This window comes from Ambystoma mexicanum, chromosome 7p, assembly GCF_040938575.1.
Source record: "Ambystoma mexicanum isolate Mex_15411 chromosome 7p, UKY_AmexF1_1, whole genome shotgun sequence".
NCBI lineage: Eukaryota > Metazoa > Chordata > Amphibia > Caudata > Ambystomatidae > Ambystoma > Ambystoma mexicanum.
This window is the reverse complement of record NC_090939.1, coordinates 521,289,242-521,316,480: the sequence shown is the minus strand read 5'-3', so window position 1 is coordinate 521,316,480 and position 27,239 is coordinate 521,289,242. Positions and strand designations below refer to the sequence as shown.

The following is a 27,239-nucleotide window of genomic DNA, read 5'->3' as shown; positions in this document are numbered from 1 at the left end:
TCGCTCGACACGCTCAGGGTGAGGCCTTGGATAACGAACTTCTGTCCTTGCGGCAAGGAAACCAAGATCTCCTATCTTATATAGCCACATTTAACAGATTGGTCGTAGAGACTGGGTGGCCTGAGAATAAAAGAATTACATTATTCCACCGAGGTCTGCGTGGAGAACTAAAAGACGTTCTTGCTCAAATAGTGAACCCGCCTCAACTCTGCGCAGAATACATTGACTTAGTGGTCCAACTTGATCATAGACTCCAGAATAGAAAAGCGGATCGGTCCAGATTTGAAACCCGAGTTCTGATCAAAACCCACACAAGCCCCAAAGGTACCGACGCTTCAGAGCCAATGCAAATTGGGGGAATTAAAGGACCACTAACTCAGAAAGAACGAGAAAGAAGAAGACAAAAACAATTGTCTTTACTGTGGAGCTTCTGGACACTTCCTGCGGGATTGCCCGGTAAAACCACCTAAGAAGGTGGTTGGAGCCACAGACAGTAATCTTCCAGAACCTGATTCGGGAAACGACCAAGCCCGACAAGCGTAGAGGTCCGCTTGCCGAGCGTGAAGACAGACTCTTTGACCTCGCATTTCATCATGCCTATGGTCCTCATAGATCCAAAACAGCCTCAGCGGTTGCACGGAATAAAAGCCTACCTCGACAGTGGGGCTATTGGAAATTATGTTGACCTTGAATTGGCTTCCAGGATTGGTCTCCCTCTCCGTCCAAAAACCACCAAGGATGTCATTACCACGGTTGATGGAACCGAAATTGCCTCCGGGCCGGTAACACACTCTACCACGGAAATGACACTGGTTGGCCAAGATGGCCATCGGGAAACCATAGTGTTTGACGTAATCAAGGCTCCACAATTTCAGGTAATCTTAGGGATCCCTTGGTTAGAAACACATAATCCTCGAATTGACTGGCGAGCAAAGAGCATAACCTTCCCTGATTGTGCACAAAAGTGTTATCCAGAAATCCACAGATGGGTCTAGCCTCAGTAAACTCCAAAACAGTACCATTACCTTTTGAGTATCAAGACTTTCAAGACGTCTTCCAAAAGGAACAGGCCAACACCTTACCTCCTCACCGGCCATATGATTGTCAGATCGACCTGGTACCCAATGCTCAACCGCCTTGTAGTAGAATCTATGCCCTTACTGAACCGGAGAACCTTCATTTGCGACAGTATTTGGATCAGTACCTTGCCAATGGTTTTATTCGCCCGTCAAAGTCACCTGCTTCCTCAGCTCTATTCTTCGTACCGAAAAAAGAAGGCGACCTTAGAACTTGCATTGACTACCGCGCCTTAAATCAGATAACGGTCAAGAATCGTTATCCTCTGCCCTTGATCCCTGAACTCCTTGACCAGGTAAAAGATGCTTGTATCTATACTAAGTTAGATTTAAGGGGAGCTTACCACCTGGTGCGCGTCAGAGAAGGCGACGAATGGAAAACTGCCTTCCGCACCAAATATGGACTCTTTGAGTACCAGGTAATGCCTTTCGGGTTGTGCAATGCACCTGCTGCCTTTCAATATTTTATGAATGACGTTTTTCGAGAACTCATCGATGTTTGTGTCATTGTATATATTGACGACATCCTGGTGTACTCCTCCTCGGAATCCGATCACCGAAAACATGTTAGAACTGTCTTGGAGAAACTGCGCCAGCACAAACTGTTTGCAAAACTTGAAAAATGCCTTTTTCATGTTACGGAAGTTGAGTTTCTCGGATTCGTCCTAATATCTAAAGGAGTCGGAATGGACTCACGGAAAGTGGATGCGATCCTCAAATGGCCGTCTCCTAGTTCTGTCAAAGGAGTTCAAAGTATGCTAGGTTTTGCCAATTTTTACAGAAGGTTTATCCCGGAATTTTCTCGAGTGGTTCAACCCATCACGGCGCTCCTACGAAAAAACAGACGCTCCGAGTGGTCTAAGGAGGCAGAACAAGCCTTTCAGGAACTAAAAACCAAATTCACCTCCGCACCTGTGTTAAAACATCCTCGTCCGGACCTCCGTAACGTTGTGCAAACCGACGCTTCTAGTTTAGCCATGGGGGCTGTCCTTTCTCAAAGGGATCCAGTTTCAAATCAACTACATCCCGTAGCCTTTTGGTCCAGGAAATTCTCGGCTGCTGAAGTGAACTACGGAATCACAGACAAGGAACTGTTGGCTATTAAGTCCGCTTTCAAAGCTTGGCGTCACTACCTGCTCAGCGCAAGACACACCGTTACAGTGATTACAGATCACAGGAACTTGCAATACTTGAAAACGGCCAAAGCTCAATCTTCTCGTCAACTCCGTTGGGCTCTGTTCTTTGCAGAATTTGACTTTATAATCACATATCGCCCGGGTTGCAAGAATGGCAAGGCAGACGCTCTATCTCGAATTGGAATGGGTGACATTGCCTCAAGCCTAGAGCCAGTTCCGATTATTCCCGAACAGAGGATTTTGGGTGTAATCTCTTCTCAAACTATTGAGGATGTTCAAGGTAGAGTTAAATTGCTTTTCGACGCTACAGCTTTACAAGAATAGAGCCAGAAAGGCTCAAACTATTCCATTAATAATGATTTACCCTATTTCCAAGGGCGGTTATTTCTGCCTCACAAGGAATTGCAAGAACTCGTTATAGCACATTATCATGATACACTAATGGAAGGACACCCGGGCATCGCTAAAACAGAGGAAAAGATCAAACGGCATTTCTGGTGGCCATCCTGGCGAAAGGATATTAAATCCTTTGTGATGACCTGCGGAGTGTGCGCCCAAAATAAAAGTCAGAAGCAAAAACCAGCCGGTCCTTTACGGCCCCTGGACATCCCTCCGGCACCGTGGCACACCTTATCGATGGACTTTATAACTGACCTGCCTCCTAGTCATGGGTATAATACTATCCTGGTGATTGTAGACCTCTTCTCCAAGATGGCTCATTTTATCCCATTGAAGGGGTTGCCTTCAGCCCCCACCTTAGCAAAGGAATTTCTTGAAAATGTTGTTCGTTTACATGGCTTCCCATCCATATTGGTTTCTGATCGGGGAAGTCAATTTATTTCTCATTTCTGGAAAAGGTGTTGCCAAATGGCCCAAGTTGATGTGCGATTATCCACCAGCCACCATCCTCAAACCGATGGTCAAACCGAAAGAACAAACCAGACCCTGGAACAGTATCTGCGGTGTATGTTACCTCAATCTGAGGGTAATTGGAAGGACATTCTATGGATTGCCGAATACGCGTACAACAATTCTGTGCATTCTGGAACGGGTCAGACTCCTTTCTATACCCTATTCGGCCATCATCCCAGGACTTCGGACCTTGAATCCCCTTAAAGCCTTGAAATGCCCGCCGTGGATCATTTACATGCCACAATAACCCAAGCCTTCAAGGAAGCAAAGACTCATTTACAACAAGCCAAAGAAAGGTACAAGGAAAATGCTGATTTACATCGAAGTAAAGTACCTCCTTACAAAGTAGGAGACCAAGTGTGGCTTGCAACTAGACATTTACCGCTTAAAGGTCCTCGAACTTTTAACCCAAGATATATAGGGCCTTATCCAATCAAAGCTATCATTAACCCGGTAGCCTTCAAACTCGATCTGCCACCTAATATGCAAATCCATCCCGTTTTTCACGTATCACTGTTGAAACCAGTACCACCCGGAACCAGGTTATGCAAACCACCAGAACCCATTCCAATAGATGGGGAATTGGAATTCGAAGTTAAGGACATATTGGATTCTAAGATGTGCAAGTCAAAACTCTTTTATCTGATTGATTGGAAAGGATATGGACCTCAGGAAAGATCTTGGGAACCAAGTGAGAATGTACATGCACCTCGACTAATACAGAATTTTCACTGGAAGTTCCCAAATAAACCGAGGCCTCCAGGTTGGACACCCTTGGGAGGGGCCTTGGGGGGAGGTACTGTCATGATGCCTGCCTCCAATGAGCCAAACCAGGCCCGGCACCCTCAGAGACAGACACCATGCATTCAAGGGAAGTCCCAGCAGCCCCAGATGGGGGCCCTTTGGACTCAGTCCTGGCGCCGTTGGCGTCAGGCTCATAGCGGACATCAATCCTGGCGCCATCGGCGCCAGGCTCATACAGAAGTAGGTTGGGAGTAGTGCTTGGTGTAAACTTACCTGTGCAGACCATGCTGCAACTTCCAAGACTGGAAGGAACTATTTTTCTAAGGACTACTTGATCTCTAGGGTGTGACCGGTGGAGGAATACATATTTCTGGGGGAAGTATACATACCTGGAACTACTTGAAAGGCTATTTAAGCCACACCCAAGCAGCAGTCCACGCTTCGCGTTGTTCTGCACTTAGCAGCTGGACGCTCACCGTGCCTGCTGCTGCCTTGGTCCTCCATCATGCCTGCCAGCATCCTGGAAACACCTAAAGAAGAAAAGGGAAGAGAACAGGTGAAAACAAGAACCTTACCTGATACATCTGCACTCCGGATTCTGCACGGCGACGATCCTGCAAAGAAGGCAAACATTTTAAACGCGCATCGCGCGCAGCACGCTGCATTTCACTCACCTGCACGTGGCGTTTTCGAGTCATGCGACGTCCATTCCGAGTTTCCACTGCCATCCAGCACCTATTGGAAGGAAGGAGAAAGAGAGGTGAGAAGGGAAACACGAATCTAAGTAGAACTTACCTGTGGTTCAATTCCCTCTCCGCCTTCGGGTTTGTGCCATACCTTCGGCATCTCAGCACCCCGGCCCCTAAGGGGAAAAGAAACAGACATTGTATTAGTGAGAGCATGTGAGAACATTAGCAATACGCTCACTCAAGACTTACCCATTTGCAAGAGACACAGCAGCTCTTTTCGGGTCGGCGCCTTACCTCCGGCATTGCCGTACCCCGGCCCCTATGGGGAAAAAGACATTGGACATTAAAGGAGATACTTAAAACTGCAAAGGAATCTCTCATCGGAATTCTTACCAGAATTTGGCTTCATCCAAATCGCCTGCAGCCCGGAATCTTCTCCAGCACCTGCGAAAGAAAAGAACCGATGAGTGAATATAAACCCAAACTTGCCATAAACATTTGCGGTACGACGGGAATGGACAAACTAGTTTAAACTCATCAATCCAGTGAAGTAACTGGAATCACAACGCGCCCCTGCATCAGAAGCAGGATGGAGAGCTTGTCATTTTGGACCCTAAGGTGAGTCTTCGCAGGGAATCCCAAAAGGGTTTCACGGAGGGAGAGAAGGGAAGTGGGAGGTCGGAACATCACCCGCAGACTATTAACCCTTCCTTTTCACACACAGTGGGATATTCCTCCGAGCCAGAAAAGCCAGGTTGGGGAATCCAGTCCAGTCCATCTTCCGGGTCTTACGCATCTCTGCAGAAGAGGTCACAGCAGTCCCAGCCACGCCTGCGCCTCCGTGGGAGCCAGGTGAGCGTTACACTAGCAGAGTAGCCCAGGATAGTGCGTTTCCTGTCATATTCGAAATCAGAAAGCCCACTCGGGCTTGATCAGTGGCAGAAGTGCGAGGGCAGAAGGTTCTTGGGAGAGCCGTCAAATTTTCCGGAGGATAGTGCCATGGATGGCAATTCCGGGGGAGCGGGTTCTCTAGCGGAGACCATCTGTTTTAGCAGAGCGTTCTCGGTTTTTACCCCTTGTAGCTCCTGAGACATTGCTTGGAACGCCTTCCATAACTCTTGGACTTGATCCTCCGCCGACATCGTGATTCCTTTTGGCATTGCAATCTGTGACCTAGTATGCACCCCGACCTCGGCCTCCCCAGTACACACACTCTCCTCACCTGAGCTGCTAGAAGTGTCGAGCTCTTGCAGCTGCCGCCTCGCTAGATAGTCCTTCTATTTCTTGGGAAGATAGTGCTTGTCACGGAGGGAAGCCACAGTGACGGCTGTTTAGACAGCTGTCCCGTGACTCCCTTCCGGAACCAAGCCAGAAATCAGGGAAAAACCCCCAAAGGGGAAAAAACTCTGTAGTAGAGCCATGAAACTCTTCAATCCAGATGTCAGTGTGGACCGTTGGCAAAGGTCAAATCCGAGGCAGAGCACAGTGTCTGTAGCGGAGGGAGCGTCCAGATGCCAGGAGTGCAGGAGTAGCAGAGTCCGGGGAGATACGACCAATGCGAGGCAGGAAGGAAGGCTGGACCTGGAAATGGTACCGCTGGAAGAGGCAGAAGCCTCCAGGATAAGCTGAGAGGCCAGGAAAGGAGAGGGGAGAAGAATGGAGAGAGGAGGAGAAAAAAGGAAACAAGCGGCAGGAGCCGCAGCGGAGAGGGAGAGAGGAGGACCTACAGAGCCCTGGAAGGAAGGTGCCAACTGCGAGAATCCAGAGAGGAAAGCGGGAAGCAGAAACACCGACCAGCACAGGTAAGGAAAGTTTCCGTAAGAAAGACGAAGCCGGAGGACAGAAACAACAAGCGTGTTAACCCGGAAGCAGGAAAACATCCAAAGGAGGGTTGCGACGCAGCGTCGTGCCGGAAGGCGGGGCCTTAAATACGACTGGCCGCGCTGCGCTGCATCGCTGGAGACGCGGAACCAAAGAAGGGACTAAACCCTACCTCCGCGTCTCCAGCTCCAACGGGGAAGCAACCGCCAATCTCGGCTGCGGCCGGCCTGGCGGATGACAGCTTCATATGAAGATTTACATTACTTCTCCAAATCTGGAGACTTCTGTAATGCACTTGTTTCTTGCAAATCTGCTCCCAAGTTCAGAATGTCTGCTTCATCCACCATAAATTCTGACAAAGAAGTCTGACAGGGTAACCAGAAGGGCCCTAACCTATGGGAGACAACATCACCTTTGCCAATGTAGATTGCTTGCATGGATTAAAAATATTGGGCCTTAGACTCACGGGCAGAGCTTTCGACCAACTGCAGCTTAAAGACCAAAGCTGAATCGAGCGCAATCGGGGAAGACACATTGGAGCAGGGTATTTTTTTTCTCTTAGTTGTATTTATTCATTTAACGCTTGCATAAACAGTAAGTCAAAATACAATAATTCTAACTTATTCAAATGCATCATAACAGTCCAATCTTCAAAGGAAATGACAGAGAAAAGGTGGGATGTGAGGTGAATAAAAGTGAGAAAATACAAATGAAGAGAGAATAAGAATAAATAAAAATAAAGTAAAAGAAAATTACAAAATTAAGAGAATAAAAACAAAACCCCTAGAATGTCAGTAAAATAACTAAGCATAAAGGTCATTAAATATTCCCCGATCATGTCATATGTATGTTGATCTTTAGCGTTAAAGGACACTTTCTCTCCTAGACAGTAGAGACAAACTCTGCAACCAATCATCAACACTGAGGGAAGTGTTGCTTTTCCAAAATGTCAGAATATGTCTCTTAGCAAGAAGAAGGGCTCTATATGTACAGAACAGTTTACTGCTAGACAATACATTATTTGAAGGAAATAAGCTCAACACACCAAGAAGTGGGTCTCTTGGAAGAGATAGACCCAAAACCAGGTCTATTCTCTGGAAAACACCATCCCAGAATAATTGGATCTTTCTACACAACCACAACATATGGAACATGGTGCCCACCTCTTTTACAGTTCCAACAAACATCCCCATTACACAATTTACACAATATCATCTTCCAAGGAGACCAGTACAGGTAATGATTAATCCGTTGTTGCGTATACCTCAGTTCCAAATCAACATTGTATTTAATTGGACCTGCACATATGCGGTTCCATTCAATATCCGACAAAAAGCAACCCAAATCCGAATCCCAATTTCCTCTACCACATTGCGCTGTTAACCGAGACGTAGAAGGTGTAACTAATTAGTATAACGTAGATGCAGATAGAGGCATGGGGCCTCATTACGAGGTGGGCGGTAAGGGATTACTGGCACTGGTAAGGGCACCGGTGCCGGTAATCCCTTACCGCCCTACTACGAGTTCCCTTTGCGGGTCCTTCCTTAACGCCTGGTTTTACCAGGCGTTAAAGACGGGACCCGCAAAGGGATGCCGGGGCCAATAACGGTTCCGCAAATTGCGGTACCGTTATTGCCGCCTTCCCCCTTCCCATTGACCCCTATGGGGGCTCAAATGGGAATGGCTCTGGTGAATGGGGAATTACCGGTCCCGCCGACCTCGGAATGGACCGATAATTGCTCCATCCACCAGACCGGAGTTGGAACGATTTTGGAGGCAGCCATGGCGCTAATAGCGCCATGGCTACCTCCAACCTCGTAATGAGGCCCATGGTCTTGGAGAGGAGCAAAATTGCAGGCTGAGCGTGCATTGTAGCATTCCTTGGTGAAAAAAGTACAGCGAGCTCCCACAGAACATTATAATGACAGATTTCAATTGCTTTCAGCTTAAATTTAACGCACAAGAACTCAAAGTCAACCACATCATGGACCTGTCCAATTCTCCATATACCTGCTTTTTGCCATGAAATCCACAATAAAACATAGTTACCCTGTTTCACAGCCGGGTTTTTCCACAAGCTAGAGTCTGCACACAGAAGATATTTCTCATCTCGAATCTCATTACATTTACACCATTGTAGCACAACATGTACTATAAAAGGTGGAGTCGTACCAACCGGCAACCTTTTGTCCGCGAACAAAATAATATCTACGGGTGTGGGCGAGACAGACTCCTTCTCAATTTTAATGCAGCCTGCACAGTTGAGTTGGTCATCCGACAACCGATGGTGCAATGTATGTAACGTAAATGCAGTGTAGTCATATTGTATGTCGCGATAACCAAAACCACCTATATGCACTAGGCTTTGAAGGACATCCTTTGGGATTCGGGCATGACCTCCCCCCGCTCCCACAAATGTATTCAAGGACTTTATTAATACTCAATAGTAGATTATTTGAAAGTGGTAGAGGCAGCATACTAAAAACATAGAATAGTTTTGGGAGCAAGGGCATCTTCACTATGTTAACTTTACCCCATAGAGTCAGTTTTAATTTCACCAATTTACAGCAGAGTCCATCTAATTCTGCAATTTACAGGTGCATATTATTTACAAGCAGAAACTCAATATCTCTATTGACTTGAATACCCAAATATTTAAGGCCCAATATTAGCCCCCACTTGTCGGTCCACATCAAATAACCCCCTATGACATGAAAGGGAAATTGGAAAAATAAGAGTCTTTGTGACAATTACTTTATAATTAGAGAAGTTACCAAATTCCTGTAATGTCAATAGAAGTTCTGGGTATGAGCGCTCTGGATTTGAGATGAGGACCAAAAGGAGGAGAGTTTTGACATGAACAAATAGTCATTTGTCGAAGCGCGAGGGGGCCAAACTAGGGAGTGTGCAACTACTGTCTTCTTGGACACTCCTGCTGGTCGGAATAGGCTCAGGGGGTTTTGATGCTGCTGTGGACTTCAAGACCGAAGCCATCCCCATCAAGGCCTTTCCAATATTTTACTATTTTAATTCCCCCCATTCTTCTTGGAAGCACGATTGATATGATATGATATGGCATTTGTAACGCGCCTATACACAAGTGTTTCACAGAACGTATGCCTTCCCACCCTCAGAGTGGCAGGAGTCCCTGCTCTCATCCCACCTGGATCTGTGCTTCTTAAGCGAAGAAGACCCGGAAGAATGATGTGATTCACTAGGAAAGTCAGATCTTTTCCTGGCCTTTTTGTTCTTCTTCCTCTCTTACTTTACGGGAGTACAACTCCGAGGGGCTCTGTTGAAATGGGGAATTAGAGTGGGTCCTACTGGCAATTTTTTCACTGCATTTTCTAAGGGCAATTGGGTTTAGTGACCGAAAGGAAATGCATTGATCGATGTCACAATCCACCCCGAGCCACCACACATGTACTGTGCGGGACGATAAAGGACATCTTAGCGTTGCGTCCCTGCAGCCTTTAAATTGAAGGTCTTGGGAGCAGGAATGATGGCTCAGCAAAAACATCTATTTTATGGATCGTTCCTTAGAAATCAGCCTGCAGAACACATGAACAAAAAAAAAGGAACAGAGGTCTGTCAGCCACTGTGACGTCTCTGCAAATGCCACTGTCCTTCTGTAGAAAATACAGAGGGCAGTGGTCTCCACTCCGGGGAGACTTTCCTCCTGAGAGCTGCCTGCAGAATCTGAATCTAACTGTGGGAGACATGGGCTCAGGTGAAAAGGCAGGAACACACGAATAATCCGCACGCACTACAGAGGAAGGAAAAGCAAGAAAGAGAACTCTGTTACGGACACAAGCAAACATGAAAAGAACATCCCGCCTTCCTTTTGTGCCACTCCCACCTGATTCGGGATGGTAAATGGCTGATGCACCTATGTGTATTCCTACTAGGTGTTGTAAGTCCATAGGTCAGAGGTGCCTGCCTAACGTGGATTTCAGCAGTGAACTACAAGGGCCTGACCCGGATGGCACGAGGATGGAAACTAGAGGAGAAGTGGGGCAGATCCAGGAGGTATTCCAAAGACTAATTACCATGGATCTATGCGCATAGACATCGAAAAGGAAACATCACAGTTCAGGGAAATCCGTAAGCAATAACTGTCATGAAGCAAAACCATGTCAAATCCAGTGATGGCAAAACTCCAAAATGACGTAATAGGCAAAGAAAATCCAATAGCAAGTCAAAACACATGAAACAGGTCCGTAAGGGAATAAGGCAAAGTCAAGACTGATGGAGATAGCAAGCCAATCCAAAGAAAACATAGTGAAGGTCAGGAAACCCAAAAAGACTGGATCAATGGAAGCCAGATTGCCACTCATTGTAGGAAACAGTTCAGGAGATTGGCTTCTTTCTTGCTTGTTCTTTTCATGCTGCGACTTCTGGGGAGCGAGTCATGGTGTGCGTGCACTGGCATTTCATGTCGTGCCACACCAACTGTTGGGAGTTTTAGTTGCCATGATGCGGGAGGATGCCTGAGGATGCAGCACTGGTGTCGGACCAAACGACAGGCCGTGCTATACGGGCGACCCAAAACGATGGGCAAGAGCAAACCGAAGGCTACGAGCCCGAGCCACCCGCTGCACCAAACACCATGGAAGGTGCCACTCCCCTGCTGAATTGAACACCACTGAGGACTGCTGAATGCACAATAAGCCCCGACAAGGTCATGAGGCCTGGTTGGTTTTACTTGTAGGGCAGTACTGTCCCGTCCGGGGTCAAGGAGAGACTGTGCAAGGTGCTTGGCGCCGAGCTAGACCACTCCCCCTGCTCAAAGTTTCAGAAAAAAGCTGCACTGGAAGATATCTATCAACGTTACGATTCTGAATTTTTTGTATCCATCCTCTGATAAATAGCACAGTTTCTGATAGTAATTCAGATGTCTCATGAATAACTACAGAACACTCAATTCAGCGACTACACTAAAGGATTGTATATGGATGTATGTTTGAGTCCCACTGCACATAACCACTCAAATGTGCATGCATAAAGTAGTATAGAATTGAGAGAAAAAGCTGTTAAGCCTTTGAGAAGAAGCATGCTCACACTATGAGGTGCTCCAACAAGTAGGCCTTCAGCAATGAAGCACCAAAGTAGACAACACACTGCTGCTTGACTGGCTTTGTAAATGTAGCTTTTCTGTGTCCTACTCTGTCAGACACACTTAAGAAAAATACTTTAAAAACATCAAATTGTAATATAGCACACAAGTGGAAAACACACAAAGCAGGGAAACAAAACATACTTTTAAAAGCATCATTCACAAACATATCACCAAGTTAGACAGATACACTTGCTCTATTAAAAGGGCTGCTGCTAAACCAGAGCTTTCACTAGGATGAGGATGCTCCAATTCTGCACCAGAGAACATGTGCCTGGAACCAGTGTGCCCTTCTCCAATATGTGAATTCAAAAGGTTGTCAGACTTGGCCATGGCCCATCCCTGATATTTATCTTTCTAGCAAGATCTAAAAAGTGGATGAAGGCGTGTATCACGATAACCAGACCGAAAATATGAGTTTTGTGCTTCTTACTGCCCCGACATTAATCAAAAAACAGTATTTGGCTTTGAAAAGACAATACTTTCCACACCAATACACACTTTAATTTGAAGCTCTCTAGCCTGTGTTGTCCTAAAATCCTTTCAAGAGTAACATGAATTAAATGGGGGGGAAGGGAGGGGGGGGGGGTCATTTTGTACTGAGCAGTGAGGAAAATGAAAGTGTAAAATTGCATTTATGCTTTTATTTTCTACAGCAGCGCATATTTGCTTTGCTTTCTTCCTCCATTCTCGGGTTGGCATACCCGACAGAGTATCAGCTGGGTTTCTGCTCTAGTTTGTCTGAGGCTCGCCAAGTGGCTCAAGACATGATGGAGGCCTCCTACCACCATCTGGACACTGCTGCTTGTGGCATGAGCATGGTTGCAGCTCTTCCCAGACAGGTTCTTTTGGGGGCTATATTGCTAATTTTTCCAGAGAAATTGCCAATAAAAGAGTGTTTGATCTTGTTGAGCTGGCACATGAGGGGCATTTGGCTAGGTTCTAACCAAAAGGAGGTTGCGTGAGCAAGTGGCACAAATGGCAACGTGAGTGATGGGGCAGAGTAGCCCCTCACACTACGGCACCACTCCACCCATGGGGAAAATGGGGCAAGCACCAGAGATTCCGGAAGGAAAGAACCTGTCAGAGTCTCCAGCCCCCGTTGCATTAGAAGACACTGGAAAAACATCTGCTGGTGACAGGCCTGTGTCGGAGCCCCAGACAATTACCACCGATGAACAGTGTTCTATCTTGACCCGAAGCTGAGGCAAGGAGATGGAGACTGTGGAAGCATTGGCTCGCCCTGAAGGCGATTACCACACAGAACCTGCCTCAAATACTGGCCTCTGTCCCTTGGGTGAAGATCCATTACTTGGTGTGAAGGGTGAATGGGGCGAGTTATCAGGTACAAGCCGATAAACCCCCTGAGACAGCATCATCAGAATGAACCCTTCTCAAGGTACTGTCAGACCAACGTCCAGTGACAGATCCCGAAAGGTACTTGGTGCATGCAATGGTAACCGCCTCCACAAAGGCCTCAGAGCGAACTCAAGATGTACAACGGATTCCTACAACAGACCCTAAGTGGGCCCTCCTAACCTGGTCGATCCCTGAAAAGGAATCACCTGGTTGGGCTGTCGAAGCAAAGAAAGGTTTACTTGTTTACTTAACTTGTTGGAAGCAACGAAGCTCCTGAGATGATCAAGTGGGAGTGTCTTGAAAATCTCTTTCCACCTCATCAGCTGGTGCTTCAGTGACTTCTGTAAATGTTTGTCATACATCTTGCAGGCATCTCAGCGTTGAAGAGGCCCTGCATAAACGTTCTAAACAAAGAGGGCGAGGATTTGCTGCCGAGAAGAACCTGCCACACCCTAAGCACACAGAAAACCCTGTTTTACCCAGCATAAACAGAAAGGAGCAGAGGTGAGCAGGAAAAAGAACACAAATACAGTAGCGGGCGAAAGCACTGAAAACAAAACAAAGAAAGCTGCAACAGGCCTTCCACCCATCCGTCATGGAGAAAAGAACTGAGGGGAAGGATGTTGGGGGTGGTGGCATGGCCGCGCCGTGGAAGTGATGCCAGCCACCACATGCAAATTCTTAAAAAGGAAGAGCTCACTGCTGTGCATGCTCAGTCTATTCCCAGCTTCAGGAACTCCCATTTTATTGAAGAAAGGGAACGGGATGTAGGAGTACAGCAAAAAAGTTCATGGCAACTATAAAATGGTTTCTGCAAGAATGTTTTTTTTCCAGGATGCACTTGTTCTACAGGTCTGAGTATCAGAGTAGCACCAGGGTTCCTCTCACTTTGTATCTTTATGAGATCTGGCAGCAAGCAAAAACTTGCTCTAGCCAAACCCAAAAAGAAACAGGAGAGGAAGGAGGTGAAGTAAGCAGGTGTTAGAGTAGGGGTCATGGGAGGAAGAAAAGAAGCAGGCAAGGAGGAGCAAAGAGAAATCAGGAAAAGGAAGAGAGGTAAACAAGATAACCAGTGAAGCCAGGCTAAAAGAACGAGGGAAGGCAGGGTCAATAGGTTTGAGACAGTGACATGTTTTTCTCAGATGCAATTGCAGGAGGATTATAGAGGTTTAGTAAAATAGCGTGGCCTTCAAACATATGGTTCAGAGACTGATAAACTACTCAGACTGATTTGTATGTTTAAAATCAGTTTCGCAGGGTAAGTTCTTTCTATGAATTTGAACTGGCTGTCTGGGGGAGAAGGAACCACAGGTGGCGTTACTAATGGAGTGGCAGGGTGTGCCTGAAGCTATACCAGGATCGGGCAAAATCTGATGGAATGACTGTTCAAGGGGAAAGAAACAGCAAACACAAAGCACTGTGGGCCTCATCACAAGTTGGGCGTTATTAGCCCTACCACCAAACCCCCCAGCGCTTTTAGCGCCGGATCATGGGTTTGGCGTAATGGTTAGTGCCCATTCCCCATTGGGCCCATTTGGGAATTCCTCATTCCACACTGCACCAAATGGGGAAAATTTGCGCTATTACCGCCGGCGGATTTCCTGCCAGCGGTAATAGCACTGAAAATCAGCAATTTTGCTGCAGATTTCCCCCCAGCTCAGAGCTGGGTGGAAATCTGCCGAGGCCATGATCTGGCGGACCCTTAAATGCGGCGGTAATAGCGCTACCGCTGCATTTAAGGGTTATTGCCAAACTCGTGCTGAGGCCCGTATCCTTTACACAAATACATCAATATCACCTGCAGTGATATGGCAATTGGATTCCCCCAATGCGGCTTCATCATCTTTTATCCAAAAATAAAAAAGGGACCAGCACATTAGCAACCACAATAGTTTACAAATGCATGAATTTGTGTCCCTACCTGTAACTACAGCTGTATGGTTTTCGCCACAGGAAATCAAACCAACTTTATGCTTCTTCAGAGCTTCCACAATCTTTGGCTCAGAGGTTTCAAAAATAAATGGGCCATGTCCAAGCTGTCCAAATTGACCCAGGCCAAAGGTATATACATCATTATCTGAAAACAAACATTTTATACAATGTATTTATGCATGGAGTTGAGAAACTAAAACGTAACATTTATTAAACAACGAGAATCAACACAAACTCTTAAAAGAGTTCCTGTTTTTTTTCAAAGTCATACCAAAAGTACCACAAACTTTGGGAAAAAACATTATTAAAAGTGTATGAAATGTAAAGATAGGTTTTTGACCTCTAGGAGTCTGCAAAAAGTGAATAGCAATATGACAGGGCATATACTAAGTACACCAACATGGAGCAGGTGCAACGTAAACTCTACGATACATTCCATTTTTGTTTCAATGCAGGTTTTTACTTTGTGTACTAGTTTGTATGTTGCCCCTACCGAATTAAGTGAACATTTCTTTCTAACGGTTGTGTCTTTGGGTCAGTATTGGACCCATATGTCAACTTTAAGTCATTGGACCTCAAATGGGGTACAAACTGGTATTGACTGGACAAATAGTAATATATTTAGGGAAAATAGCTATGCCCAGGAATGTATAGAATAAGTGTAGGAAAGAACTAGAGAATATGCTGCTACTGTCCCATTTTGTGATTACGAGAACTTGGACTTCCAAGATTGAATATCAAAAATTTACTTTGCAGCATTTCTTATAAACTTAAGGTAAGGGCGGCTGTTGAGCAACCAAGAAGAACTATCAGCTCCCCACGTACGACCGCTTTCATGGCATCCCAGGTGTTAGGGGGAGAAGTGTAAGCTGTGGGGTTTTCCTGGAAAAAGTTCTTGATCGTGGTTGCAATCGAGTCCCTAAGCGGCTTCTCGTTCAGGATTGGGTCATAGAGTGTCCATCTACGCTGGGCTGGGCGGGGTGGTTCCTGTGTCCGGATTTCTAGGGTCACCGGGCCGTGATCTGACAGAATCCTTGGGCCAGTGGTGACATCATTGGTGAACGAGAGAATCTGGGGGGAAATCAAGAGGAGGTCTATTCTGGAGAATGTTCTATGGACGTAGGAGTAGAACGAGAAGTCTTTTTCTGAGGGATGGAGAACCCTCCATGCCTCTACCACCTCCAATGTTCTGAACAGCTGTAGCAGTGCTAGGGCCGAAGTGAAATCTCCGGGTGACGGAGGATGGGATTTGTCCTTTTTGGGATCCGGGACTCCGTTAAAGTCCCTGCCAATGATGACTTGGCCTTCCGAGAACAAGGGAAGGGTAGAGCACAGGGCATCGTAGAAAGCGGCTTGGGCTGTGTTCGGGCGTATATTGACACAATGGAGTAAATTTGTCCGAGTAGCAGGCATTTCACAGCAACAAATCGGCCCTCCGGGCAGAGTTTTGTGTCAGGTATTTGGGGATCTAGCCCCTTCCCAAAGAGAACGGCAGTGCCCCCTTTCTTGGTGTTCCCGGATGCGCAGAACTGTTTCGGGAAAAGACGGGAGTGTAAGCGCCCGAAATCGGCTGGCAATAGATGCTTTTCCTGCAACATGGCTACCGCTGCGTTTTCGTCTTGAAGTTTTTGCAATATCGACTTGCGTTTGGCTGGGGAATTTAGGCCTCTGACATTGAGCGAGACGGATTTTAGGGTAGAATGATCTGGAGTGAGAGGCGACGGTGTCGCTGTATCTGGAGAGGGGGTGTGAGATGTAGACGCGTCAACCGGCATCTCCTAAATTCTGTGGTCGCATTCCTCCCTGCCTTTGAAATTTTTGCTCTGGCCTCCAACAGGGGGGCAGAGATTTAACTGGGGGGGGGTGGCAGATTTGTGGGTCCGGCACCCCCCCTGGCCAAAGTGGCCAAGTAACTGTTCGTAGCCAACATGGCTGAAATTGTAGGTATGGCCTTCCAAGGACTTAGATGGATTGTACCTCGGAAGCGGGCATAGGCCGTGGGATGGGGCCCGCTGCCTCGAACGTCAGGGCTTCTTTTCGTTTGCTACGGATGACGGGGTTCCCTCGGGTGAGGCTATTTCTGCCTTCTGAACCTCGGGACTCTTGACCTGGAGTTTGGTTTGGTTTTGGGAGACATTGGGGGGTCTGTGTCGGTAGAGTTCTCTGGATTCAGGGGCGACTGAGCTCCAGGCGGGGCTGGGTTCATAATTTTCTCGGCATCTTCCAGGTGGCTAATCCTTCTCTGGGTGCCTTTGTAGGAGAACTGCAGGGCCGTGGGGAAGAGCCATCGATAACGGATCTGTTGGTCTTGCAGGAAGGCAGCCAAGGGTCGGAGCGATCGTCTTCTCTGAAGGGTAAGCACGGATAGATCTTGGTAGATTTGGATGGGTGCGCCCTTAAAGGTTATTTCATTGCGAGTGTGACTGATCGCAAAAATGGTTTCTTTTGTCGTGAAGAAATGTACTCTGGTAATGACATCTGGTGGAGTATCCGATTCTATTCCACGACGAGGGCGCATCCTGTGACTTCGAGGTCTGGGAGAAGAATCTGGAAGAGATCCCCCACATATTCCGCCAGGTTCTTATCTGGGACTGAGGTTGGGACCCCTCGGATGCGTAAATTGTTGCCTCAGGCCCTATTTTCCAAATCTTCTTGTTTGAACTCTATTTCACATTTATCCTGGAGGAGTCTAATTGAGCGCTGGACCTCCGCCAGGGTGGAAGCTTGATCCTGGGTCCGGTCCTCGACCTCCCCCAATCTTTGCTCGGCATCTGTCACTCTCCGATCAGTGTTTTCTAGTTTGCTGGACAGTTCAGACATACATGCTCTGAATTCGGATTTGATGTCTGCCATGAATGCCGAATGTCACTTTTGGTTGCAAGTGTACTCCTGCCTTCTAGGGACTTCTGAGGGTTAGAGCCAGGAAGTTCATATTTCTTGGGCTTGTCAGCTGACATCAGCATTGCTGCAATGTCTGAATTCTTGCCGGCTTTGGATTGCTAAGTCATCTTGTTTCCCTGGTCAGAGAGTGGTTGGTGAGGTGGTTTCAGTGGCGCCTGGTGCTTTCAGACAGTGGGGGCCAGATGCAGGCACGGCGGCTACGGTCAACCAAGGCGAAGCACACCGTTTCCCGAGGAGGAACGCAAAGGCCCGAGAATCACAGGCGGTGGCGCAGGGATCATAGGGGGTGGGCCGGGGTGCCCCAGGAAATCTTCACGTCTGTCAGGTGGATAAGCTGCAGCTGGTATCCAGGCCTCCCCTCTTTTGTTGCCGTTAGGGGCCTGGTAATGATGCTTGTCTCCCGTACTCCTGCCCACAGCCTGCCCCTCGGACAATGTAGGGGCCTTGGACAGCTAGATGGAGCTGCAGGAGGGCAAGCGGGTGGTTACTCCTTTATTATGCTTGCTTGAGTGTGTCTCTGAATGAGGTGAGAGCTGTGGAAGCGGGGTAAGGGTCCCCCCCACCGGTGGGGGTTCGGTGTGGGCCGCCTGGTGGAGTATCTGCCGCTGTTGTGGCGGAATGCCAGTGGAAGGGCCTTGGAGCGGTTCAGTGCAGCGGGAGCCCTCCACTCTGCTTATCTGCACTCCGGGCCGGCGTGTCTTCAACAGGCGGAGGCGGGGCTGTGAGGGCCGTGTGTGGGGATCCCGCGGAACCTCCTCACCGATCCAGAGCGCAATCAGGGCCACGGGCAGTGCCGCGCAGGTCATGTGGGGGAGTCCTCCCGGCTGCCGTTGGTTCAAGGCAGGCTTCCTGCAGACCGGTCCGGGAAACAGGTGAGTGTGTGGGCAGGGTTATGTCGATCACATGGGGCGCTCCTTCGGCGGGTTTGCCACCGTCTGCAGGGTCCCGAGTGAGGGGGGGGACCCCCAGTGCTAGGTGCCGTGAGCAGAGGGGGTCCGCAGTGACGGGGGATCAGGGAGATGTCTTTGGGGGGCGGTAGCCCCTGCCCCACTCGCACTGCCTTCAGGCAGCCGCAGTCTTCGGAGTGCCCGTCCGCCATCTTGGGATGAGAGAGGTGGGCGGGAGATATCGCCTCCTATCTTTGCCGCCGCGCCTCCGTGGCCCCCAGAAGTGCAGCCACCCCCGCTCCAGGCTCTTATGGAGCCTCGGTTGAGTTCATCTCCGTCGGTCTTGCATTATAGCCGCCTCAACTCCACGAGGCAACGGGCGTCCCACAGAGGCCATTAGAGGAGCATCCGCATCGTGGGTGCTCCAGACCACACCCCCCTGTACTAAATAAAGTTTTAAAAAAACGAAAACTTAAGGTAAGCATCCGTTTGAATCTCAAACAACAGAAGAATTTGGATATGAGAAAGAGGATACATGATATCAAAACTACAATAGTCGGTCGCGGAGTCGGTCGCAGAGTCTTTGGGTCTGTGTCTGCCTCAACTTACTACTGGATTGCTTCCTGATTGCCCGAGTCCTCTTTCTACTTCCATTGCCCAGGAAACCCAGCCTGCACCTCTTCATAAGACTCTTTCCACCGCGGAGCGGGCCGCCTAGTCGGTCGCAGAGTCTTTGGGTCTGTGTCTGCCTCAACTTACTACTGGATTGCTTCCTGATTGCCTGAGTCCTCTTTCTACTTCCATTGCCCAGGAAACCCAGCCTGCACCTCTTCATAAGACTCTTTCCACCGCAGAGTGGGCCGCGGAGTCGGTCGCAGAGTCTTTGGCTCTGTGTCTGCCTCAATTTACTACTGGATTGCTTCCTGATTGCCTGAGTCCTCTTTCTACTTCTATTGCCCAGGAAACACTGCCTGCACCTCTTCATAAGACTCTTTCCACCGCGGAGCGGGCCGCGGAGTCGGTCGTAGAGTCTTTGGGTCTTCGGGCTCTGCGGGACTCCAGCGGGACCCATGCGGTCTGCCATGCTGCTCTTTTAAAGCACAATCAAAAGTGAGCGATGCCACAAACTTTTCTTCTTTGACTCCAGTAATGAAGACACATGCGTACGTTTGTAAACCAAACATACTATCCCTTTGATTTTCTGCACCTACGCATATTTATTTTCACATACTGTGACATCACACAGAACACTGTAACTCCCGATAACAGGCAAACTCTGCTGCCCCCTTGTGGTACCTCTCACGGCGCACTGAATCCGCTCACTGTGACAAACATCTAACGGCCCGCCGTTTAGCTTAGGCGGAACCTGTGACCAACGAGCCGGAAACGAGTTAATCCCGGCATACCTCTCTTGCGCCGCGTACACGGCACTCCGCATTATATCCCTGGAATCTGCCGCAGTTGATGCAATGACTGTCTATGCTTACGCCCACTTGAGCCCCTTCGTCTAGTCATCTCTATTGAAAGGGCTTCGTGAGAAACGTGTGCGAGAATATAAGGAACCAGCCCTCAGACTTTGCATCCCCTGCTATTACTGAACTTGACTTTGTAGAACTATAGACATTGTTATCCATTCATCGTGCAATTGCTAGAAGCCACTAACGTGACCTGAAAGCACTTAAGAAACGGCGTGCGAGAGACTGATTTTGCCTGCCCTTCCCGCATAACGCCAATTGGCAACTTGGCATTTCATGCTCAACTCCTCAGACTAACTGATAACAAGCGCCCAGCCGTTGAGAGACTGCGGGGCAATTGCCCTTTGATCTCACCCACTCAGTACCCAAAACGCTAATCACTGGAAGCAACTAATTCTAATTTCCACCGTCTGAGAGCCTGTGGAATTTTCTCCTTGATCCTCTGCGCTGCTGATTTACCTACTCAACAACCGAACCTACCAAAGACCATCTTAGTGTGTGAGAGCCTGCGGGGCATCTGCCCTTTGATCTCATACACCCTTGATATGCTCACCAAGCAACTCGAGATTTTGCCATAAAATCAACAGCTGGAAAACAGACAAGAATCTAATCACAAGACGACACCTGTATAACGTGCGAGAAACTGTGGGGCAGGAGCCCTTTGATCTCATGCGAATTGCCACCAACGGTCAATATATAGAGACTCTGTAACAAAGCCATGTTCCATCAAGAGACTAGATACAGAGACTCCCCAACACACCCAGCTTCCAGCAGCTTTCGTCAGAATGTCATATACTGCCATGACTACTAAGACCACAAAAACCATTCCGGGTCCCAAGACTAGGCTGCGCTGCAAATTAGGTTCTGCACCAATTGCGTCTACCTCGAACGCACTAAAACAGCTGACCCTAGAGCAAACTATATCCAAGAAACAGAAACGAGCACTCCCTGCTCAATCTAATCTAGAGGAAACAACTGAGCAAGAGGACCACCAACTAAGCCCTTTAAAACAAACCCAGGAAACGAAGGATCCCAAAGGAGAGCCATCTAACCAGACAGAAATCGAACTTACTCAATGGGACACCGAACCATCATGCGCCCAAGATACAAACATGGACACTTTCAATGATACTAGAAATGCACATACAAACCAGCCCCAATTTAAACGGCCCCTGCACGAAACTCTTATGCCAGAGACAAACATAGAATCACCAGAACAACATACTGTATTACCTGATAATACAATGCAGTCGAATTCCACTTCAACTGTCGAGGAGAATATAGACTCTGCTAAAAGTGGAACAACCAATTCCATCAATGAAGCAAAAATCAGCGGAATGTCCCAACACATTTCCAATGTTATCCACTCCTTTGTGTACAATTACGCAAAACTCAGAACGGACAACCGCTGAAAAAGAGCAAGCTAGACTAGCGAAATTAAAATGGCTCAAATCTCATACGAATAAAGCTCAAAATAAAAATTTAGACATTGACCAATCAGCCAAAGCGACTGCCAAAGCGGACAGGCTCTCACTTGACATCACAGAAATTGAGTCAATAATGAACAGTGTTGGAAAACGGAAAGCAATATTCGGCAACATCTCATCTGGATGTCCAGAAGCCACATCCACGCCAAGGATAATTCATAAACCCTACCCGATTACTGCAACAAATGGAAAGAAACAACAAGAGTCAATGTTATTGCTATCACAGCAACCTATTCAATCAACAAATCACCATAACCAGAGATTAACTCATGATTTGCACCTAAAAACTGACAAAAGAAGCTCTCAAGCTCATTTTACGGATGACTTTCAAGAATCTTATTACACACCACCAGCCGACCATGAAATCCGGAAATCAAGCGCAATAAACCAAAACGGAAAATGTGACAATCGCGACCTGCACACGGAGCTGTTGTATCCCAATCAATGATTCAGTTTCTGAAACTGCAGGAAGATTCTAAAGATGCGATTTGCGACCAAGCTACATTATTAGCCTTAATTCACACAAAGCAAGTATACATAGAGAACTTCCTAACCACACTGGGAAAAAGATTGGACTGCGAAGCAGAGCAATCACTGAGATGGCAACAGAGATTGTGCGAAATTGCCAGAGGCGACAGAGAAGAGAAAAATAGACTGACGACTAACGTTATGGCTTGGATGCAAGCGGCACAGCAGCCACAGATACCGACAGAGTCCAGTGCTAGAATAACACCTGATACACAAGACATACTTATCACGTCTGTATTGCCCACAGCATCACAAATGCCAGTCGGAGGTATCGATAACTTTTCAATTCTAGAACCTACCATGGCACCTTCAAAGTCAAACAAAGAAGTGCAACCAAGTGCGGAAATCTTCAAAATTTTCACGGGGGGAGCTAAAGCGACAATCACACAAATAGGAAAGCCACCAACAACCACAAGGAAATAAAAACCTGCAAGCGCCAAACAGAATGGTTCAAGGGCGTTTCTACGCACAGTGAACCAGCCAGTGAAACATTCAATCACTCAATCTGCACCCCTTATAGGACGTGTAAAAAAACCCTACCGCCCTACTAACAGAAATGAAACCTTCAAGACAGCGGACTTCAGTTCAAAACGGCAACCAAGAGTACATCTCAACCAGCACAGAGGACCTACTAAATCTTACGACGTACACGGACCAGCATGATGAGGCTCGCACTGAGCAAACTCCTTTTTTTGACTCAAGCCTTATTATTGTGGAATAATATGTACCATCCACATATCCAAGTTTTGAACTAACATGTGAGGACATATCGGATGAATCAATGTTAGACGAGATATCATCATCCCCCGAACAATTGATCGGCGATGATTCTCCAGACGTTGTATCATTGCCCAGAAGAACCAGAGGACCCCACAAGACCAGCTCTAGGAGCCCCAATGAAACCATGTATGTCTCAGACTACGTCATGACTCCCCGACAAACATCAAGAGAAGGACAAATAGAAGATCTGCGCAAAACTAATCAGATCAGCTGCCCAGAGTTCATTAATCCAATACCAGATTGATCCCAATACATATTGCAGATAGAAAATCAAACCACCAAAAACAAACGTTTGATATTGAATCGAACCAACATGCTTTTACTCTTAAAGACAATACCTGATCTCAAAACAATCTCATCTCGAGACATCAAATTTATAATCTTCCAGGACCACACTCAACTTGACAGAGTATCACTGGAATTATGGGATCGTGCCACAATGGAAAAAATTCTTGCACAAGCAGAAGTCCTAGATCTTCTGGGCTTCAGCTGCAACCAAACGTCATCTGAGACAACACCTGATATACCACGAAAGTGGAACAATTACACAAAGTCTTCATCTGCTAGAAACCAGGAGAGTGAATGTTCAATTCATATAAGATATGATCCTTCCTATAGGCCTCCTGACCATCCTGAATCTCAAGAAATGATACCAGAAGATACTTCTTACGAAAGCAACGAGAACTATCCATTCCACCGCGATTACGCTGAGGACCTAGACACTACGCGAGATATATCCTCTGTATCATAACCACTAAAAATACAAGTTTTCCATTGGTCATTATGCAGTTGGAATACAAGGGGAAACTCCCACCTATTCAACTACGCAGAACCGGAATTTGAATTAACAGCTATAGTGTGCCTACAAGAAACTTGGCTTACGGACCTTCCAAGCTGTGATGGCTATATTACTCTCTTGAATCCTGCAATAAAAGGTACCTACGGCAGACCAGCATCTTGACTGTTGACATTAATTCAAATTCAACCACAATGGTCAATTGTCGTGACCAACAACATAAATCCTTGGATACAAAATACCATCATTCGAATACAACCTTCTGGCCATAACAACCTTGACCGCCTCACATCCATCATGAACCTGTATTGGAATCCAGCATCGTTAAACGATAGCAATTAACTAGATGGTGTGTTTCTAACCATCGATCAAACACTCATAGAACATCAACATGTGGAATTCATTATATGCGGTGACTTAAATATACACCTATATAATAAACTAGGCCATCGGATGGAGTTCATCGATTTGTCAATGCGGGCAAGGAAATGGCACAAGGAAATTTCGATTCGTAATCTGAAACAAGTAGAACAACCGAAAGATGCCACAGGGATAACCATACCGACATGGTATGGTGCTAATACGACAGCAATAATAGATTATGTATATCTGTCAACAGATCTACTGGAATCAATTACAGAGATCCAAATCAATCTATCAACAAGAAGTGATCACCACCAACTAATAGTAACTGGTTCCAGATCCACACAACCAAAAAAGATTGACTTCAGCATACCGACAGAAGTCGCTGGCAACAATCGCCAACTGCTGATAACTCAACAGCAAATAAGAGATCTCACAGACCGATTACACTTGACAACAATGCCAGATATTGACAAACTTAATTATGATACCTTTCTGATTCCCTTCCTAAAGCCGAGGAAGAACCAATCAAAACTATACAATCACTATTACGATACTGTAGTTGCGCAGAAAAAAAAGATGCGTAAGGACATTCGCAACCTAAAACCCACAAATGGAATTTCAATTTCTGCACAGAAGAAAAAAATAAAACAAAAATACACAAACTCCAGGAAATCATACCAGGCAACACTGATACAAAACGATGCAGAAACCATGATGAAAGCTTACAAGAACCACAACCCAAGACAACTGTGGTATCTGTTGAATAATAATGAAAGCAACCAACAACTCTTTATAGCAAACGTGACCAAGCAAAAATGGATAGACCACTTTGCAAATATATATAATGATCCAGATAATACCATGCCGCGAGCACCACAGACTGTAAATAAAGCATGGAATGTTTGCTACGAGAAGGAAGACCTGATCCTGATTTTTGAAAAACTGAACACCTCACGTGCCCCAGGTCCTGACGGTCTGTCCAACGCAATTCTAAAACAAAATGCGGAGCTGTGGATTCTCTTCATGATGAGACTCATAGAAACCATCAACAAACAGAATACAATCCCTCCATCATGGAGAACAGTGATAATCGTCCCCATATACAAACTAGGAGCGCGGGACAATCCACAGAATTTTAGACCGATCGCACTACTAGACCCATTGGGCAAGATCTTCGCCGCATTGCTCCTCAAAAAACTTAAGGAATGGGCTAAGAAAACAAAGCGATTGGCAGCGAGACAGACGGGATTCACTGCTGGCGTTGGTACTAATATAAATCTCCTTATAATGAACTTGGTCAAATATGAAGCAATAGAAAAAAAACCACAAATCTATGCCGCTTTCTTGGACCTACATATGGCATTTGATTCCATACCAAGAACACGACTATGGGAAAAACTGTCGGCGTGGAATTGTCCAGTGGAGATCCTCGAGCCAATAAAACTATTATATTCTGATACAACAATAGCTGTGAGACTTTCAAAGAATGGCACGACTACACCATGATAAAAACAACGAAAGGACTAAAGCAGGGTTGTCCTCTCGCAGCCACCGTATATGATTTATACACAGCAGATTGCGAAGAACATCTTAATGACCCGGCTCTGAACCCTCCAAAACTGAACTCTGTCCCAATTCCAGCGTTATTCTACGCCGACGACATAATCCTATTAGACAAAACCATCTCGGGTCTACAACGGAGCTTACATCTTATGGGAACCTACATGAAATCCAACAACCTAAGGATCAATACGGCAAAGACTAAAATCATGCCATTAGTAAAACTTCCATTCAAGAAACATCCAGCGCTAAAATTCTCTATTGATATCATTTGTCTAGAAGAAGTATCGACCTTCAAATATCTCGCCATTATACTAAATCAATCTAAAATAGAAAAACAGTGGTTCAATAACCTGGAAATGAAAACCCAGACACTAGCCAGACAAGGCTGTGTCTTACACAGGAAATATGGCAAATTTTTCTTTAAACCTGTCATAACATTCTACAGACAGAAAGTAATCCCGTTAATTACATATGGCAGTGACGCAATGATCCACTCACAATCCAACAATTGGGCGAAACTAGAAGCTATATTCTGGAGAAAGATCTTAAGGCTCCCAGATTCTTATCCGATGGCTAGAATTCGCTATGAGGTGGCAACCCAATCCCTATCTTCGATAGTGACATGGAAACAGCTTGACCTACTAAACACCAGCAACAGCAATTTTGAAAAACAATCCAACTGCTCTTCATAATACATTTTTAAGGAAATGGAAAGATCATTTGCACCAACAATTAAAGGATGAAGAAATATCACTCGAAACCCTCATGAACAGACCACAACATGCAAAACGCAAATTAGCAAATAACGACTGGATCCGAACATGTCATGCCAAAACCCTATATTTAAGAAATCTGCAAAGTCAATTGGACATTCGAGCACTAAACGAAATTCCGAAGTACATGGAACAGTTTCCTGATAACAATATCCGTACAGTGTACATGGCAATTTGTTTAAATAACCTACCTACAAGAGACAAACTGGCAATGATACGACAAATCCGGAAAAATTAACAACTATTGTCGTTTCTGTAAAGATAGAGAAGTACCAGAAACAATTTATCATCTAGTAATGATCTGCCCAGAATTAACGACCAAGAGACTGAATTTTGGTAACTTTTTCAAAATATCGAGTCAACAGATGGACACGGATATGCGTTGGTCTTTATTATTGAACGGACGCAAAAACAAACTAATTTTCACGATGGCTCAATACTTACAACATATCTTGGGATTGCAGCCTGGAGTTCAACAGAAAGCCAAGTGAAGATACTGACGACTGACCTAATTGTGCCGAAAGTGTTAACAAGAGATCTTCTTATTGTCTCTACATTCCTTTTTTTTTTCTTATCTACTCTCTCTAGCTCTCAATTGAACTGTTATATTTTATAATTTTGTGTATCACTGAGTTTTAAAAAATGAAATGAAAGGTTTGTAACAAACTAAATCATTTTCATAAAAAAAAAATTACAAAAAAACTACAATATAAAATCTATGCATTGGTATAACTAATTAAGAATCAGATAGAAGCAGAAAAACTGGCTCAAAGGGTATGGGCATTTAAAACTGATTAGAGAAAGCCAAAAACACGACTGACATAACTAAATGAGAATGATGTCTTGATAGAATGCAACCAGTGTTAGAAATGGGATGGGGAATTCACGTAACGGACAT

The 27,239-nt window shown here is 46.2% G+C and overlaps 1 protein-coding gene across 2 annotated transcripts in view; it reads right to left on the bottom strand.

Annotated features, from left to right (window-relative positions):
• RPGR (retinitis pigmentosa GTPase regulator) overlaps nucleotides 1–27,239 on the bottom strand; it is a 951,931-nt gene that overhangs the window by 321,148 nt on the left and 603,544 nt on the right. The window contains exon 8 of one of the 2 annotated variants that reach the window (XM_069636550.1): nucleotides 14,775–14,930. The exons of the other annotated variant lie outside the window; for it this stretch is intronic. Coding sequence (XP_069492651.1) covers nucleotides 14,775–14,930 — 156 coding nt within the window. The remainder of the gene's footprint in view (nucleotides 1–14,774; nucleotides 14,931–27,239) is intronic. 2 annotated transcript variants of the gene reach the window in all.